Source organism: Drechmeria coniospora, chromosome 03 (genome assembly GCF_001625195.1).
Source record: "Drechmeria coniospora strain ARSEF 6962 chromosome 03, whole genome shotgun sequence".
Taxonomy (NCBI): Eukaryota; Fungi; Ascomycota; class Sordariomycetes; order Hypocreales; family Ophiocordycipitaceae; genus Drechmeria; species Drechmeria coniospora.
The window spans coordinates 1,512,579-1,531,075 of NC_054391.1; the positions used below are offsets into that span (position 1 = coordinate 1,512,579).

The window sequence follows — 18,497 nt, forward strand, 5'->3', positions numbered from 1 at the left end:
TAACAGGGTCCTCCATGACGTCAGCGCCCCGGGCCCGATCCGGGGTAAAGGGAATATAAACTGTACTTACATGTACTTACTAGCTCGTACAGCAACGAGCGCTTCGTCGCCGCCCCTGGAGCGCAGCTAAGGAAGCCTCGACAGCCACCAGACATACCGTATGGCCTGCAACATGACGCTCTAGCCACTTCGGTGCCCCGCTACCGTTTTTGATCCCCGCAGACAATAAACGGCCCTTGAGCCGGGTAGAAGAACTGCCTGCTCCTCCAAGTTCCAACACCGGCATTACAGCAGCCATGGTTGCTCTCATCGTCCCTCCCTGGCTGCCTGTATACCTTCACACCTCCTTACCTTCCTCCTTGCTCCTCGTTTCATCCAAGCATTAGTATAGGTTGGTTGCCGGAAAGTAGCTGTGACGTATTCGGCGGTCGCACCTCCAACCCGACGGGCTCGGTCCACCGGCTCATTCTCCGGCCAGCTTCATCCGCGAGCGCACTATTGAAGCGACCCTTTGAAGCGCAGCATCTGAACCGCGGACCTTTCTGAACTGCCGGGAAATTCCAACTCGACGAAACCTGTTCCGATCACCACCTTTTGTCTTCCTCGGCCCCGGCTTGCACCGAGAAGGAAAGGCGAACCCGCGTCGTTTCTACCGCGAACAACTGCAACTGACATCATAGATCCGCGACCCCACAGCTCAAAATGGCAGGCGCAGTCGCGAAGCCTGATGCTGCCATGGGGAAATCGCCCGCGCGGCAGGCGCGTTATTCAGGTGAGCTCATCCCGTTGCCACCTACCCTTTACCTTCCTCCGGGTGCGAGTAGGTTGTTGTCATCATCACACATCACTCAGTGCCGAGGCCACCTCGCTCTTCGTCGGCAATCCGCCGTCACTGCCAGTCTCGAGTGCCAACTACGTCCGTTCCACCCACATCTTTCATTCTGGCATCCTTCGGTCCTCACTACCCTATGGACATGCACTGTAGATCCCTCGTCGCCAGCATGAATAATCCATCAACTGCATGAATATTGACAGAAAGTAGCTGACATCGACGCTCGCCTCGCAGCTGTGACCGCCGGTCGAATTAAGTACGCAGACCCGCGCAGCTTGCCCAGCTTTCCCTCGTCGGGCCTCGCTCCTGGCTGTGCTGCAGCCAACGCCGCAGCCAGTCTTGGCTGGATCAGCCGGAAGCCAGTCGAGCCTTGGAAGCCGGAAAGAACAACATCCGCCTCGGCCGCTGCTGCCATGGCTAATAACTACACCATGTCGCCTCCACGGGAGCATGCCATGTTATCGGACGGCCACCGAGCAGCCATGATTGCCGTCGGATCGGCCGGCACGTTCCTGAAGCAACCATCCACGAAGCTCTCCACTCAGCAGCGGAGATCTTGGGGAAACTCGGCTGCGATGCAAGCCTTTCACACCAGCCGCCCTGCCTCGGCGGAGCCAACGAAGGTCTCCCACGGCAGCTTCGCCGCGACGCAAGCCTTCAACATCAACCAATCTCACTCGATGAAGAAGACTGCGGCCCCGTCCCGACAAGAAGCCGGCAAGTCCTTGCTTGCTGCTCAAGGGGCCATGTCGTCCAGACGAAGAGCCAGCACCTATTCGGAAATCGGCGTCAAGGATGCCCATGCTGCCGAGGCGAGTGCCGCCGCGAGCGCTCTCAACGGCGCAGTGCGAGCCCACCAAGCGTCGCTGCAAGCCAAACCGCCGTTGGCGGATGTCGGCGCCGTTTCTGTCACCACCATGACCCGAAACATGTTTACTTCGCACCCACCGGTGAAGCCCGAGGTTGATGAGCAAAGATTCAACATGAGGATGCACCAATCGGCTCTCGACATGGCCCGGAAGATGTACCGGCACCAGCAGCAGATGGTCGATCAGACGAGGGAGGCCCACGGCGAGGAAACCGCAGCGGCCCCCCGTAGCCCGTTCCTCAACCTTCAGGATGCAGCGTACAAGCAAGCGCAGAACCGGCTGTCCAAGCTCCACGACGAGCACCAACAGGGTCGTGAGTATCAGGAGTACTACGGCAACGAAACGACGCCCCGACGTAAATTCTCCATGACCAACAAGCTGCGACGACGATCGTCCGAGAACGACGCACTAAACGACCGGGAACGGTCTCGTAAGATTCGGGAACAGATGTCCATCTTCTCGACCAAGCTGTCCCAGGTGGACAACGATAAGCGCGAAAGGGACCGCGAGGCGCTCCTGGCAACTGCGCAGCGCAACGTCAAGGCCCGTCTCCAGGACATGGACAAGGACGTCTACCACGAGACCGCACGGGCAAGGCCAACCTCGGCAGGCGAATGGGAGCGCAAGGTCCAGCAGGCTGCCCAGTTGCGCCACAACACTGGTGGTGAGAAGAAGGGCCAGGTAGACGTTGGCGGTGGCAAGTACGTGTCACAGGAGGAGGTGGATGCGATTGCCACCAAGAGAGTGCAGCCTGTGCTTGATGACATCAACGCAAAGGCAGAGGCCGAGCTTGCGCGGCAGGCGGTGCTGAAGTTTGACAAGGAAGAAAAGCGAGAGGATGCCGAGAAAAGAAAATACCGTGACCGCGAAATCAGGGAGGTGGAAAGGAAAACGAAGGGTATGTACTGACTGCAGAAGGTATCCAGTTTCCTCAAATTTCCATTGCTGACCAAGCTATTCTTGATAGAGCTGGACAGACAAGACGAGAGGTCGAGGAAGCTGCAAGAGAAAAGGGAGGAAAGGGTGAAGAAGGGCGAGGCGCGGGCCGCAAAAGCCGAACAAAAGCGAGCGGTCAAGGAGAAACGAAGGTCCAAGCAGGACAGCGCAACTGCCAACCACAGTCAGGACGACGAACGGTCGGCTGGGGTTGATGAAAACCTTGATGTCGGCAGCGCTCAGCGGAGTCCCGTTCATCCAAGAGTAGAGACGGCGGCTGGATCCGCCAGTGCCGCGCAGCTTAAAGCCGAGCTCGCCATCTCGCCAACGTCCAAGGTCAAGGGTTGGATCAAGACTCATTTCTCGCGAGGCAAATCGATCAGCGAAAGTAATGACAAGCGAGGCAGTTTTTCAGGGGGTGCGGCCATGAGGGACTACAGATTTGGAATGTCGTCCAGCCCCGACAACCGATCCACGAGCATGCGAGACGTGGCCATCGCCGGCAAAGACGATGGCTCGAAGAGCGAGCGTACCAACGCCGACAAGCAGGCAGCCGGGCGGGAATGGGAACACGATTCATATGGTGAGAGTCCTATTAGTCCTCGGACCATACCGCCATTTCCGCGGGGGGGAAAGTTGGAGAACAACGTCGATGAAGAGGAAGTGCGACACAGTCCAAGTATTAGCATCAGCATCGAAGCACCCAAGTCAACGGAAGATGAGATGGCGCGAAAGAGCAGGAGTCCAGCACGCGACTCTCGATTTCGCGAAGAGATGGATAAATAAACCGTGTCATAGTCGTCGTGGGCCTGCGATCTGTCTCTCAAGATGCGAGAAGTGGCGGATGAACGGATGATGAACGGTGTATTCTTTCGTGTTGGAAGCGAGGAGTGGATGGGGGGGTTTATGTACGCGGCCTCTGGCGTCAGCGTGCGCTGAAGGATCGATGCAACTGGAGAAAGTGCTGGATTCAGCTTCAGCTTGCCAAGTGAGGCTCTGTGACCGGCATTGCAATTGAAATGTGAGGAAGAGCGCGAGCGCGTGCGTATCATGATGCCAGCAGATGATTGCCCTGAAAATCACGTCTCGATACATAGCGATGTGTTTATGTGGGTATCTATCTATTTCAAATCTGATTGACAATTACGCTTATATTATCTTCAACATTGTTTAAACTCTATGCGCACCTGGTTACCAAGCCGAGGCAACAAGCTGGCAAGTTCCATGCAATTTTTACTTCTCGCATGCTTCAAAACAAAATAAATTCGATCGGGGTCCCGCTCATTGGAAACCCCTGGTAGCCGCCTCCAATTCTCTCGAGTTTTGTACGTTGGCGACTTCGGTATCACTGGGCCTGCCGAATCGATTTCTGGGATCTCTGGTGCGGATGGCGGGGAGGAGGTCGATGACGAAGGAGAGGATGTAAAAGGTGAAGATGAAGGCGATGGTCCACTCAAAACCGGCAGCGACGTTGGGGTTTCCAGCGAGCATGGAGCCGGCAAAGACAAGAGAGAGGGCAAACTCGACGAGTATAAAGGCAAGTTTTAGCCAGAAGGAAGCGCGGAGAGCGCGATGCTGACGGTGCTCTAGTGACGGTGTTAGCGCACATTTCTCACTACATATGAGCGAGTGGGGGGGACGGACTGATTCCGAGACGCTGATATTCCCAGCAAATGAAGATGGCGGAGAATAAATAGCCCAAAATGAATAGCAACAAGAACAGAACATGCAGTCTCGGGTAGCGCAGAGTGTCGAAGACGCTGAGGAGGATCAAGCCACAAGTACCGACAATGGCGAAGAAGATGGAGAGGAGGACGAGAATCTTTTCCCCAGTGGAGGAGTTTGAGACGAGGCGGCCGTTGTGACGGAGCCAGAGCTCGGAGAAAAAGGACAGGTCGAGGGTGAGGGTGGTGATGGCGGAGCCGGCGATGAAGAGCGGCTTGAGTTCCTGGGCTCCAACGTCACTGATGTAGGCTATGGTTTGATCCGGGGACATGGAAGGGTAGACGCTGCTGTGGGAGTCGATGAGCCAGTAGAGGAGCATGCCAAGGAGCATGCCAAACCATACGAGACTGGACAGGACCGGGAGCATCTGTTCATGGTCAGTCGAGGCCAGGGTTGCGACCTTGCGGCCGGCTTCAGGAGGGAGGGTTGAGGGGGGGGGGGGGGGTGGATTACCCAGTAGGAGAAGTAGCTTCTGACCGCCATGGTGGCCATGGCGGCGAGCGCAGGCTCAGTGGGTGCTGATGTGATGGCAGAATACAAGGCGAGTTGATGGCTATCCCGAATCCGCTTGTAGGTCGTCCAAGTCCGATATGAGGTACCAAATGTATTTTGTGAGAAGATGGGCGACCCAACGTGCTGCCACTATACCAAGGAATGAACCACGGTCCAAATCTACGACAGTTCAACGAATTTCTGAGGGTCCCTCGAACAGAAAAAGCTTCGAAAAAGAGGCATGCCGTACAGATGGAGGATGAGAGAGGAAGGAAAGCGAATGTGGTTTTGTTTGCGACGAAGGCGAATTATGCACTCGGGCGAACCAGGATGGAGCCAGGTCGGTCGGCGAAAATTGACGACATGAATAATGCAGGCAGCTAAGTATTCGGTGATGACGTTGGCGAATGGGGTTGGGTGTCGTCGGCCTGAACCAGTTCGGGGGTGGATGATAGAATGAAGGGAGTGAGTGAGTGAACAGTGTAAGCAGTATTCCGTGCAATGCGGCTCGTATGTCAGCAAAGAGAGACGTCGGGGATACCGTGGGTTTTCGGTTTCGGATCAGAACAGAGTACGGATCACGTACATGCCATCGTCGGAGTTTTGACATACTATTCACACTGTACTTGTAGACACTGTACTTGCAGGCACTACACCAGGCGGGTGGTGCCTCGAAAAGGTAACATTGCGAACAAGTACTCCGTACGTGGTTGAAGGTGATGCACTGTACATGTAGGTATACTTCAATACTCCGTACAGTGCGTGATGTTTAATAAGCTGCTGCCTGATCAGTGATTGATTACGGAGTGCCAGTAATTAATAGTTAACCCAGCGGAATCGGAGTTTACGGAGCTTCAAGTCCGGAGTACTCCGTACGCGCACAGTAAGTATCTCCGTCGCCGCATCTCCACCCAACCCACACTACTAATACAACTACTGTATTCCGTAATCCGTACAGGTTTACTTCGTACTGTACCTACTTACTAATTATTACATGTACTTTAAGTACTACAGTGCCTACGTGCACCTCTGTACTGTGCTCTTCACTACTTAAGAAGCACTCGAAACCTACGACTCACCAGCCTCGTACTTCAACTTGTAGTTTCTTCCACAGCACATCTCCCTCCAGCTCCTACACCCCCCCTTCGCCCGCACGACGACTGATTCAAAGTCACTAGTGGGCACAAAGGACGTGCTGCAACGCGGCAGCAGCCGGGCCCAGGATCCGGACCGTCGAAATTGGCCATCAACGGCATCACCAGCCATTATCGGCATCATGGCCGTCTCCCCAGTTGTCCCGGCCCCAACGGCAGCCCACGATGGCGTCGCTCGTGTTCGCACCGCCGCCTCTCCCTCTAAGAGCCTCGCCTCGGGCTTCGACTCGTCCAACGGAACGCCAGGGTCGACCGCACCAGCTGCCGCAGGAGAAGCAGCGGCAGCAGCTGCCGTGGCGACGACGGCGCCCCACGCACTCGATTTTGCCGAGCGTATGAACGAGGAGGAGAAGCGCAAGTACGTCAAGGGTATGGAATTGCTCCGACGAGAAAAATACGGTCGGCACTCACACGCTCGATAGGGAAAAAGATTGGTGAGGGTACCTACGCCATCGTCTTCCTCGGCCATCTTCGCTCCGACCCGTCGACGCTCGTCGCCATCAAGAAGATTAAGGTTCAGAAGGAATACACCGAGGGCATGGCACCCGACGCCGTCCGCGAAATCAAATACCTCCAGGAGCTGCACCACCCCAACATCATCTCCCTGCTCTCCGTCTTCTCCTCCAAAGACCAGAACCTCAACCTTGTCCTCGAGTACCTCCCCCTCGGCGACCTCGAGATGCTCATCCGCGACACCGACCGCGTCCGCTACGGTGCCGCTGACATCAAAACCTGGATGGGTATGCTCACTCGCGCTGTCTGGTTCTGCCACGAGAACTTTGTCCTGCACCGCGATATCAAGCCTAACAACTTGCTCATCGCCGCCGACGGCGAAGTCAAGCTCGCCGATTTCGGTCTCGCTCGCGGTTTCGCCGACCCCCACCAGAACATGACATCCAACGTCATCACCCGCTGGTACCGCCCACCCGAGCTGCTCTTCGGCGCCAAGCACTACGGTAGTCGCGTCGACGTCTGGTCTGTCGGCACCGTCTTCGCCGAACTCATCATGCGCGCCCCCTACCTCCCAGGCAATAACGAGCTCGACCAGGTCAGGTTGATCTGCGAGTCCATCGGCACCCCCAACGATGACAACTGGCCCGGCGTCACCAAGCTTCCCGAATACACGGTCCCCGGCCAGCACCCCCTGAAGGGCCGTGACTGGTACGAGATGCGCTTCGGCACCGTCGGCCCCGACGGCGTCGACCTGCTCATCAAGACTCTCTCGCTCGACCCCATGAAGCGCATCTCCGCCCGCGACATGCTGCGCCATCCGTGGTGGCACTCGGAACCCAAGCCCACGCCCAAGGAGGACCTGCCGCGCAAGACGGACGGCGCCGAAGACAAGATGGGCGCCGACCTCAAACGCCGACCAGGCGTCGTCGCCGGCGAAGAAGACAGGGGTGCCAAGGTGGCGCGGAAGCTCGACTTCGGGAAGAGGATGTGACACGCCCTGCCACCACCGGGACGGTCTTCTGGGATTTCATGGGACGGGCGACGAGTGGAAACGGGGATGCATGCGTGCATACGTGCAATCGTGGAAGGACTGTGCCAACGTGCCAGCGCCAGCGGGAATGATTAATGAACGAGCGAAGACTTTGTTTGGTCGCATCATTACAAGCATAATTACTAGCGCATCTGCCATCTAATACACGCTTCTTTGATCTATGAGGTCGTGGATCGTTGTTGTAATTCTCCGTCTTGGGACCATCTCCCGACAGTTCGTATCCAACTTGAATGTCATGGTATCGTCGTGCGAGCCTTCGTCACTTACGCAACTGTGCATATTCATGCTCTCCGCCCCCGTACATGCACCCGCCCGCCTTTACATCACCTCACATCGCGATGCATTCCATGCCGTACATCGCTCTCTCGACGCCTTTCTTCACGGCGTACCAGTCAGCCCTGCGCTGAGCGTAATCGTAGACCTCTTCGGCGCGAAAGACGCCACCGAAACGGTCCCCGTCGGCGATGACGGCGGCCATGTCGCGCGCATGCGAGGCGTCGATGAGGTAGATCTGGCTGAGCTCGCGGAGTGCGGCAAAGTAGGCAATGAGGTCCTGGTTGCGCAGGGAACGGGCGTAGTCGGCATAGTGGTTCATGTCGGCGATGAGCTTGATGGAGCCGACGGTGCTGATGCGCTGTCGCTTGAGGTGCTTGCAGATGGCGGCGAAGAGTCGCTGGCCAACTTCGGCGTTGAAGACGTCGAGCATGGCCTTGTCGGTCGTGCCGACCAGCATATTGGTGTGAGCTGAGACAAGCTCGACGATGCGACGCGCCGTCGGCGTCGGTCCAATGTCGGGCTCTGACGCCGACATTGAAGCCACCTTCGATCCGGCCTTGTCGCCGGTGTCAGGGGCCGGATTGTAGTCCGTCGGTTGCTGCGTCATGCTGTGCAGGTATTCCACCTCATCCATGAGCACATCGATGCCCTTGTTGAGACCGGCCGCGACGCTCTCGTCGAGCATCTGCTCAAACTTCTTCTTGGCAAGGCCGGCTGGGTCCAGGAAGTCGTTTTTGTCGGCAATCTTGGGCGTCACCAGTTGCTGTTCGTAGAAGACATCAATCATCTGCGATATCAGGTCACCGACGTTGACGAGCTCGATGAACGTGACGAGTGGAGCGACCCCCTGTTGGTTGTGATCGCTGACCTCCCGCGGATTGTAATGCGACAGGTGGTCGACGGCCGTGTCGAAGCCGGGCTTGACGTGTCGCAGGCCCAGGATGCGCAGGAGGACGACGAACATGTTCGCGCACTGCTCCCGTGCCTCGCCGCCGACCTGCCCCCCCAAGGGGATCAGAACTGCAGCCCGTCCTAAACTCGTCTTGGCCATGTGCACCAGGCTCAAGGCCACCTCGATGCTGCAGAGAGACTTGATCCCTTCGAGCTTGGACGCCATTAGGGCTGCCTTGGCCGCCAGCTCATCCGTCGGCGCCTTGCCGGGCATCATCGGGCTAGCTCTACCCCCCATCGTCGGCGTCTCTGGCCGGGATGGCAGCGGCGTGGCCGCTCGGGAGCCATAGGCCGTCGACGGAGCGAGCGTCGACGGCTTCGTCGTCGCAAATGACGAGCCCAACGTCACCGGCATCATGACCACCTTCTTGAAAGAGCTCAGGAAATCCTTCTTTTCAGCCGACCGGTTGATGTTGGCCATGAAGTAGGACTCGAGCGTCGAATCCTCGTCCGACAGCTTCCTTTCCCACTGCGATACCTCCATCTCGGCGAGTTTGGTGAAAAACTCCAGTTCATCTTGCAGATACAAATCAAGGTGCGGCTCGAATATCCTCAGCGACAGCTCCGTCGCCCGCTCTGCCACCTCCTTTTTCGATTCCATCGGAGGCGTGAGCGACCGAAAGAAGCGCGACGTCTGCTCGAAGACTCCCGAGACAGCCTTGAGGTAGGCACCAGTGCTCCGCCTGTGGCATTCGTCGAATAGGGACGTTGTGAGCTCGACGATGATGTCTTCCGTCACCTTTGTCGTAAGACCCCAGAACACGGTGGCAGGCTCCGGGAAGACTCGCTGCACGATGGCTGCCTGTTCGTTCAGTTTCGCCAACAGGCCCTCGAGGAAGCGTCGCGAAGGCTCGAGTGAGATGTCGTCGGGGTTCCCTGTGCCACCACGAAAGCACTCGGCCGGGCTGAAGGCCAGGTCCCTGTCATCGAATATCGGATGGTTCTGGATAAAATGGTCGGCACCGGCACCGGCACCGTTAAGAGTGTGCAGCACGTGACCGTACCGTCTCATTCTCCCATCAACGTCCCAGAGCTCGAAAGCCTGCTCGAACTCGCGCAGGACGGCGGTCTCGAAGATGGTGGTCATCGACGCGAGCCTCTGTGCCCGGTCAATGCAGCCGAGCGACCAGTCGCTCTTGGCAAACTTTTTGAGATTCGCCAGCATCCGTGCTTGCTTTTCCGGGTCACGAAAGGCTTTGAAGATTATCGGATCCGCGTGGCTCTTCGCCTTCATCACGTCGAGATAGAATGGCGCGAGCGCACTGTATACCTTTCCGTATTCCTGTCTCGCACCACCTCGGACGCTCTTGACGTGGTTGAAAACGTCGAGGTAGGTGTCACCGCCAGCATCAGCGTTGGCGCTGGCGTTGGCGTTGGTGTTGGTGTTGGTATTGGTATTGATGTTGGTATTGACGTTGGCGTTGTTGTTTGCGTTTGCGTTGGCCGGGCTGCCGACGGCCATGGTTTCGAAGCCATCCCGGAGGTCGGACAAGGCCCGCCGCCGCTTCTCCTGTTCGGTTGATGCGTCGAACAATGTTGCTGCTACTGCTTGCTTGTCGCCACCGCCGGCTCCGTGCGATTGGGCGGCGGCCGCGCGCTCAGCCGCCTCGCGTTCTCGTCGTCGTCGTATCGATTCTTCGAACCGCCGTCGGGCTTCCCGCTCGTCCCAGCATCCCATGGCTTTCAGGCGCGAAACCCATCTCGTGTCATCATAGACCATCTCCTGCAGCCGTCGACACGACTGGGCGACCCGCATCTGATCCCCGATCGGCAAGTAGTCGAGGATTGCCACCATGATTTCTGCGTTTCGTCAGAACATCGCTCGTGTCCCCTGCAGGATGCAATAGGTGCCCGCATACCTGCGGGGAGCCTCGACCTTGTGTCGATCATCTCCGTCGCCTGCAGGGCACTGAGGATGCCAGCGCCTCGACGGGCGCCATTCTTGTTCCTGTTCATTTCGTCCTGCTTCTTTGTGTCGTGCTCGCGATGCCACTCGGCTGCTGGCGTCGTCTACTTGGCGTTTTCGGCAATCAAAGTATGCATTTTCGACGTTGTATTTGCTACTAGGTACTGTAGTACCGAAGTGAAGTTGAAAAGCGGCTGAAACCGCTCACGGAAGGCGTCGGCATCAAGCTTTGGGCCCCTCTTGGGTGGACGGAAGTGGATGCGTGACGTATCTTGCAAGCGGTGCTCCATTATCTGCCTACCCTAGACCAGACCCGAATCACGATCATGGATAGCCGATGCCGCCATTCCAGCCCTATTGGGACTCTTGTGTTGCCCGGCTTTGTTACATTACGGTGATATCTTGTGCTTTTCATAGCGTCTAGAAAAATAGAAAAATAGAAGAAAAAATAACACGGGTGCTTCGATTTTTCGACCTTGCCGAATGCCTTCTATCCATACTCCAGTCAACCAACAAGAGACTCAACGCGTCAGGGCCAGTTCTCTGTGTACCCGCCATCCCAACCCCAACGCAACCTTCCCGACAGGTCCGAGATGCAAGTGCTTCGGCTCAATCCAGAAAGGTAAACAGGTGTGTATGCAACACGTTCATGGCACGGGTGGCGTCTCGCGAGTTAATGACGCAAGAGATGTTGATTTCACTTGCCCCTGCATAACCAACGTCAGCTGCTCGGCTCGCACGACAACGGCAGTATGGAGCGACCGGTGGCGCACCTTGTGAAATCATCTCGAGGTTGACGTTATGCTCGCCCAGCGTCGAAAACATCTTGCCGGCGACACCGACCATGTTCTTCATATCGGCGCCGACGAGGCTGAGGATGGCCATGTCGGACAGGACGCTAACCTCGCCACATTCGGCCAAGGACTCCTTGGCTTTGACAAAGGCGTCGACCTGCGTACTTCCCGAGTGGATGGCAAGGGAGACGTGCACCTCGCTGGTGGAGATGAGGTCGACGGAAATGGAATGCTCGTCGAGAATGGAAAAGACGTGGGCGAAGAAGCCATGGGAGATGGATCGCTTGTTGGAGCGGACGTTGATGACGCTGATGTGGTCCTTTATTGTCACCGCCGTAGGTCGCTTGGGGTTCTTGGGAGGATGTGCCTGCGAGGGGCCGGAACGGCGAAGCTGATGGCTCGCTGACTGAACAGGGTCCGGTAGGACCACAGTGCCGTTGCCGCGGGGGTTCTTGACGTTCTTGATGCGAATCGGGATCGGAGGCTGGGCGCGGATGACCTGGTCCATGGTAAGGTGATGAATGACCTCGGAGCCGTAAAACGTCAACTCGGCCGCCTCAGAGGGGGTGATGGAGGGCAGAAGCCTTGCTGTGGGGACCTTGGAGGGGTCGGCGGTGAATATGCCGTCCACCTCCTTCCAGATTTGAAGCTCCTCGGCCTTGAGACTGACGGCACAGAGAGCGGCGCAGAGGTCGGTGTAGCCGCGGCCAATGTCGCCATCGATGAGGCTGCCGGGGATGTTACCGAAGAAGCCGGTGACGACGGGGACGCGGCCCTCGCAGGCGCTCAGCTTTCTCGAAAAGGCCAAGATGGCGGCCTTGTAGAAGCTTGCGTCGAGCTGGGAGACGGCATCGTAGTGCAGCGCATCGCAGAGGTCGACATATTCGGCATCGACACCCTACGGGAACGGGACGACGGTTAGTGCGGCCCCGTCGATGCTGGGCCACTGATGGGCGATGGACAGGAATGGGGATACGAACCACATCCGATAAGAGGACGGTCATGAAGCGACAGGCCAGCCTCTCGCCAAAGCTGATGACACGGTCCTTGGCTCTCGAGTTGATCTCGAGATTGAAGCGCTTGGCAGCAATGATGTATTCGATGAGTTCCTGGCATTCTTCCTCGATCTTCTTCGTGAGAGAATCCCGCAGATTTGGGTCGCGGACGAATGATTTTGCAGCAAAGACGTGATCGTTGCAAATATCCATGATGAGGCTCCTGGCCTGCTCGACGAGGGACTGCGGCTCATCCTCGCAGCTGGCAGCGTAGGCAGCGCCAACATTTTTGAGCTTGTTGTAGACGCCCAACAACCTGTCGGCCACGGTTAGAATGAAAGGAGGACAAGAGGCGAGGGTGAGGGCGAGCGGAAAAGGGGCGGGACGAGATGAAGCCGAGAAAGTAGGAGGTTGGGCACGTGAAGCAGTAGGCGTAACAGGCGTAGGATCGCTCACCGACTGGTCGTGCCCTCGGCTTTCTTGCCGGTGCTCCTGGCCGAGCAAACGACGACGACTCGATTCCGGGATAGGCTGGCTCTGGAAAAAAAGGTTAGGATGCCATTGGCCTCTGGAGGGAGAGCAAGCCTACTTGACAATGTCTTTGGCTATCTGTCATGGCAGGTGAGTCAGTCAACAACGGCCGGCAACCCAACGGACGTATGCTGCACGCTGTGGGAGTTGTTGAGCGGGTGCCAGTTGAACGTACCTTTTCTGGGAATTTGCCGACGCTCGTGCCGCCGAATTTTTGGATGATCCAGCCCAGATTCGAGGCATTGCTGTAGGTTGAGCTCACCATGTTTGCGATGCTTGCCTTGCTGGTCTTGCACCGTTGATCGGCGCTTCGAAACCGTAGGTCAATGCCGGCCCGAGCTCCGATGTCGGCACGTCTCCGGTCGGGAGGGCCAAGAGCAAATGACGGTGGACTTCTGTCGAAGAAACGGGGCGGTGTAGAGATCTACTTATACGTGCGTCCAATGGAGGATGGCATGAAGAGAGGATGGACTGCGGTTGTGTTCTGTTCGAGTACGTGAGTCGACTGGGCAAGTAGTAAAAGTTCGAGATAGGTCCGACAGGTGGCACGGAAGAGTGGGGCATTTGACTGTGCTGCAGCCTGCAACGGGTGGCGACGCCGAATACGACGAATACCACCTATTAATTACTTTGTCGAGTGCTAGAAGCTGCTACGCTTGACAATGCTGTTACCTAGGTACTGAGGTATCTGGGACGGAATAGCCCCTAGCGTACCATCTAGGTCCCTCCACAGCAGCAGTGGTATATCACCGCTACTGTACGGAGTAAGTACAGAATCGTTACCTCAGTAGAATCGTTACCTCAGTAATGTTCCGTACTAGGCACTAGGCACTTAATTAGCAGGCGGCACTACGTACATACTACTAGGTGCCAACCTAGTACTGACAGGTGCGGAGTACAAGCACTCCGTACATACTCCGTGTACTTCATTACTTGCGTCGACGCTTTCGTCAAAAAGCCAAATCCGCGCAGTCTGCCAGAGTTGCAACGACGGCAAATTACGTGAAATACGAATACATGTACGGAGTGCGGAGTACATAACTTGTACATGATAAATACTCGAATGCATCAGCTCCAAATGGACGCGATTGAGACAATAATAAAACATCTAGGCAGCCACCATCATTCTATCTGCAGGCACATGTAGGTGTAGGTATCTCCGGTACGGAGTACGAGATACATACTTAGTTACGTATCAGTCAGTATCCGTACCTCAGAACTGGAAGAGCGAGCTCGGGTGTGGGTAGAAAAAAGGAGAACAGAACCAACGGCCAAATCCCCTCCCCCGGAATGGTGCAACGACATGGCCTGTGGCTGGCTGGACGTTTCTGGGACCATGGGTCTTGATGCGCCCATACGAATGCATCCTGGACCTGCTCAACATCTTCGCTGCCTAAAGTACATGTTCAATAGCGAGTAATACGGCACATTTAAGTAAAGTACTTGCGGGACATACCTACCTCGCAATACGTGCCTGGAGGTTCAAATATAAACGTGCGTACTTGCACATGTGTAACATGTCTGTCTCAGGTGTAATAACCACTTATTGAACTCGGCAATAGAACCCCATGTACTCCGTACTCCGTACCGTACCGTATTGCTACACACTTATCTACAGTGGTACTTATACGTATAGTACTTGCCTTGGTAGGCAGTGCAAGATCCAAAGACTTTCGACCGCGCCTGTCAGTGACGGGCAGCAGCTGGCCTGGCTGTAGCAGCATGCCATCACGGACATCTCGCAGAGACGATGAAATGAATTATGCCTTGTACAGTGTATGTGGCATGTAGGGGCTTCCCATTTCCACGGAGGAACTTGTCTGGTCATGCTCGAATCATCAACATCATCTCTCCTCCTCTGCTCCATATTTCCAACCACGATTGTCACGAGCTCGTAGCATCCTGCCAACACCAACCCGGGCACGCAATTCCATGCATACCCTGCCGCAACACGTCCCCAAAAGTCTCGCCACCTCCCCTAAGAAGACAAAAAAAAAGAAGAAAAAAATATCCTAGACGTTACAAAATTGGAGTCGATACTCGTACAACAGCCTGGGCGTACGCATACGCCAACCGTGCCGGTGCCGACACCGATACACGCAACGGGAGAAAAGGACCACTCAAGGTAAATTCCAAGTCCAAGTCCAACCAAGTCCAAACCGGCATGGCATGGCTCCGTTAGCATGGCCCGTTGCGCGCAGGATCAGACTCAGGCATAAAACCTCCAGGCGTCAGTCGTCAGGTCTTGTCCTCATCCCATCCGTTATCTCCTTCCATCTCATCGTTTCTTGATTAGTATGCGTCAGTGTGTGTGCGCGCGTGTGTGCAGTGCCGTGGCAGTGCAAAATCCCCCAAACGCCGCCGCCTTTTCCCATCCGTCATGCTTCCTTGATTGACCCTTGCTACCTTTGGTCCGTATCGAGTGTCGAGTGTCGAGCATCGAGCATCGAGCGTTGATTGTCGGGCGCCGGTTGCCGGCGAATGCGCCGTGCGGGTCGGCGAACGGCTCAGATGCCAGCCGCCACCGTCGAAAGTTCCGCCGCCGCCGCCATGGCCACGTTCTCAGAGCCCGTGTAGGTATACTTGTCCATGGGGAACTCCTCTTCCGGTGTCCGGATGCCGATCCCGCTGTCGTCATGCGGATCACCGCCGCTCAGGCCCATCGACGCCTGGTTGCCGCTTGGCGGTGGAGGAAAAGGGGCTCGTCCGGGTTGCGAGTGCGAGACGTTGGGCAAGTTCAGGCCATCGCTGCCGCTGCTGTATCGGGAGTTGGGCCGGCTCGTCGTCTCCTTGATGGCTTCCTCCGGGTTCGCATTCGTCAGGCTGCTCGAGCTCGGCTGTCGAGCCTTCTGCTTCATGAAGCCGCCTTGGGCCGCGAGAAAGCAGATCATCTCGTCCACCCACGTCTTCGTCACCCACCAGGAGCCAAAGCTCTTCCCCTGGGCGAGCGTGAGGTCGCGCATCACCGCCGTGCCGACCCTCTCGACGCACCAGAGGATATCGGTGTGGGAGGCGTACGGAAACTTCTCAGGCAGGCTCTGGAGGAAGCCGACCCACCTGTCGAGGACGTTCTGGCCCGTCGAGTGGCCGCTGCTGTGCTCATCCGACCGTCGCCCGTTTCGTGATGTGACGTCCCCATAAATCGTCAAGCATTCCACCTCCCACGGGACGTTGGCGGGGTCCAGCAGGTCACGGATCTCCGTCACCAGGAGGTCGACGACGTCATCCATCGCCTGGATCGGTATACACTCGGCGAGCTTGCGCGCTCGGATCAGCGTGATCCAGTCGACATACATCTGGTCACGGTTGGCCGGGTTCGACAGCATGTTGGCTGCCGCGTGCGCCGTGAGGTTGACGCGTAGTGCGCGATCCAGCAAACCGGCAAAGATGGCCGCCGGCGCTTCCTTGGCCGCGTAGACATGCTGCGGTTGCCCCTGCAACGCCTCACGGATGTGCGGCACGAGCCGCTGCGAGATGTTGCGGAGCGTATCCAGAACCTGCTTGGGGACCACCTGCAGCGTCAGGGCCGCGATGATGCTCATCATTCGTTGGTACAGGATGTAGTCGCATCCTTCTATCCACGGTGCCAAGGCCTCGTTGCAAAACAACTTCTGCACCGGCATCGTCAGAGTCCCCTGGAAGGAAGTGTACAGATGAAAGAACGTCTTCTCTCGGCAGTATCGGATGCATTCGATGAGGGACGTGCAGTGAGACCGATACAGGGCCGAGAGTGACTTTGCGGCATCCGGATCCGTCCCCGGCGGTAGGTACGGCTCGATGGCCGGGAGCGTGACCGGCTCCGACTGCTGCGTCGTCGTCTCATCGGCCGACGGAAAGGAAAGCTCCAACGGCGTCTTCGTCGACGTCGATCGAATCGTCTCGAAGCTTGCTATCTCGGGATGATTGTAGAGGGCATGGCATGTGCCGGCTGTCGATGGGGGATGACCACTGTTCTTCTGAGCCTGCGTCACCGACTTGGCGGAAGGCACGAGCCCGCGGGTGGCCGTCGCGTTCGATTGGGATCGAGGTCTAGCATATGCGTATCAGGACGAGGCCCTTCTTCGTCGCTCGACAGAACCGTCCGTTCCAAACGTACCTGAAACTTGGCGGGAAGCTCTTGGCTTCGGGTAGCGGACGCGGTGCAGGCGGCTGCGAGTCACGAGCATCCGCCTGGTCCTCGACCAGTGCGAAGTTGACATAATGATATTTCGACTCTCCGCGGACACCGAGCCGGCGTGTCTTGAGTCCCGGGAACAGAACGCGAACGAGCTTCCCGAAACTAGCGGGGTTGAGAACGGTGATCCTCTCGGTGGCACAACGCGATGCGTAGTTGGCATAAACGCGGCCTCGAGGGACGGATCCCTTGCCCTTGGAGCAGACAGAATTGATCCTGGAGGCCGCCGTGTCAGCAGGTTCAGACGAAACAACATGGGTTCGGGTCCGTCCAAAGACGAAGGCGAGAGGCAGGGAGGAGACGAACCATAGCATGGCAAAGACCTGGCGGGTGCGTTCCGAGTTGGGCCCCCGCTCGTTACCATGCAGCTCGCTGGCAACATCTTCGAGCTGACGATGTCGGTTTGCGCTGAACAAGTGCCTCATCTCGAGTTCGTTGTTGGCGCTCGACCGGGTTGCATGCTTTGCAGCGCCGCCGGCGCCGGCAATGGAGTCACCATCGTCACCATCGTCGCGATCGAGCATTTGGCTGTCACCCTCTGTGAAGCTCGCATTTCCGCCGTATTGGTGGTTCGGGAGCGGGTGTCTTGCCGCAACGTGCTGCTGCGGCGGCGGTTGTTGGTAGGAGATGTGATGATGATGGGCCATGGGTGCTGGCATCGATCCGTCCATGGGAAAATCGTGGTTGGCCGACTGCATGTGGGTCGCGGCCTGGAGAATCATGTCTTCGGGAGACATCTGGGCGGTCGAGTTCATCGGCTTGTCGTGGCCGTGATCGTTAGGTATCCATTGACCCGCGTACATGGCCGTGTTGCCGGCAAAGGCAGAATGCTCCATGCTGGGCTGGGCGGCGGCGCTGTGGACGGAGGTTGTCGACGCTCGTGATTGGGGTCGCTTCCTGGATTGGACCTGAACAGCGGCTGCGGCGGCACCTCGCGCCGCGGGATTGTCTAGAGGAGAAAATGATTAGATGGCGGTTCACGCAAGTACCCAACCCATCTGCAATTGGCAGATTCTATTCTTCATCCCTCGGCGGCAAGCTGTGCGGGGGAACGAACCTTGCTCCATGCTGAAGGCACTGTTGTGATCGGCGCTGTACGAACTTGGGGAACTACCGAACAACAAACATTGGTGGCCAAGACGAGTCCGACAAACAGCACCTGGTTAGGAAAGACGGGACGGGACGGAAGCAAAAGCACAAAGATGAGAGATGCCGACGCAGCGCTATTGATTCTGTCGCAATATATCCCGTCGAGCGCGCGCTTCCTGGTCCTGGGCAGTGGTGATGTCGACCTGCTGCTGCTGGCCTGTTGTGTTTGTGGTATTTTCTGTTGCGAGGCCAACGGCAGAGTGGAGGTG

At 57.1% G+C, this 18,497-nt stretch overlaps 5 protein-coding genes across 5 annotated transcripts; 2 read left to right on the forward strand and 3 right to left on the reverse strand.

Annotated features, from left to right (window-relative positions):
• Positions 1-702: 702 nt before the first annotated feature.
• DCS_06286 (uncharacterized protein) lies at positions 703-3,423 on the forward strand (the record flags this gene model as incomplete). The annotated part of the gene is made up of 3 exons (XM_040803577.1): positions 703-820; positions 1,043-2,599; positions 2,669-3,423. The coding sequence occupies 3 exons, from the start codon at positions 703-705 to the stop codon at positions 3,421-3,423; spliced, it is 2,430 nt and encodes an 809-aa protein (XP_040653681.1).
• Positions 3,424-3,918: 495 nt separating this feature from the next.
• Positions 3,919-4,854, reverse strand: DCS_06287 (uncharacterized protein; the record flags this gene model as incomplete). The annotated part of the gene is made up of 3 exons (XM_040803578.1): positions 3,919-4,223; positions 4,282-4,729; positions 4,816-4,854. 3 exons carry the CDS (start codon positions 4,852-4,854, stop codon positions 3,919-3,921), a joined length of 792 nt encoding a protein of 263 aa, XP_040653682.1.
• A 1,276-nt stretch (positions 4,855-6,130) lies between these two features.
• DCS_06288 (serine/threonine-protein kinase) lies at positions 6,131-7,452 on the forward strand (the record flags this gene model as incomplete). The annotated part of the gene is made up of 2 exons (XM_040803579.1): positions 6,131-6,377; positions 6,431-7,452. 2 exons carry the CDS (start codon positions 6,131-6,133, stop codon positions 7,450-7,452), a joined length of 1,269 nt encoding a protein of 422 aa, XP_040653683.1.
• A 388-nt stretch (positions 7,453-7,840) lies between these two features.
• Positions 7,841-13,230, reverse strand: DCS_06289 (secretion pathway protein Sls2/Rcy1; the record flags this gene model as incomplete). Its single annotated transcript, XM_040803580.1, has 5 exons — positions 7,841-10,539; positions 10,599-10,736; positions 11,419-12,337; positions 12,420-12,971; positions 13,141-13,230. The coding sequence occupies 5 exons, from the start codon at positions 13,228-13,230 to the stop codon at positions 7,841-7,843; spliced, it is 4,398 nt and encodes a 1,465-aa protein (XP_040653684.1).
• Positions 13,231-15,472: 2,242 nt separating this feature from the next.
• Positions 15,473-18,206, reverse strand: DCS_06290 (putative cephalosporin C regulator 1; the record flags this gene model as incomplete). The annotated part of the gene is made up of 4 exons (XM_040803581.1): positions 15,473-16,994; positions 17,062-17,355; positions 17,446-18,088; positions 18,197-18,206. 4 exons carry the CDS (start codon positions 18,204-18,206, stop codon positions 15,473-15,475), a joined length of 2,469 nt encoding a protein of 822 aa, XP_040653685.1.
• Positions 18,207-18,497: the final 291 nt, after the last annotated feature.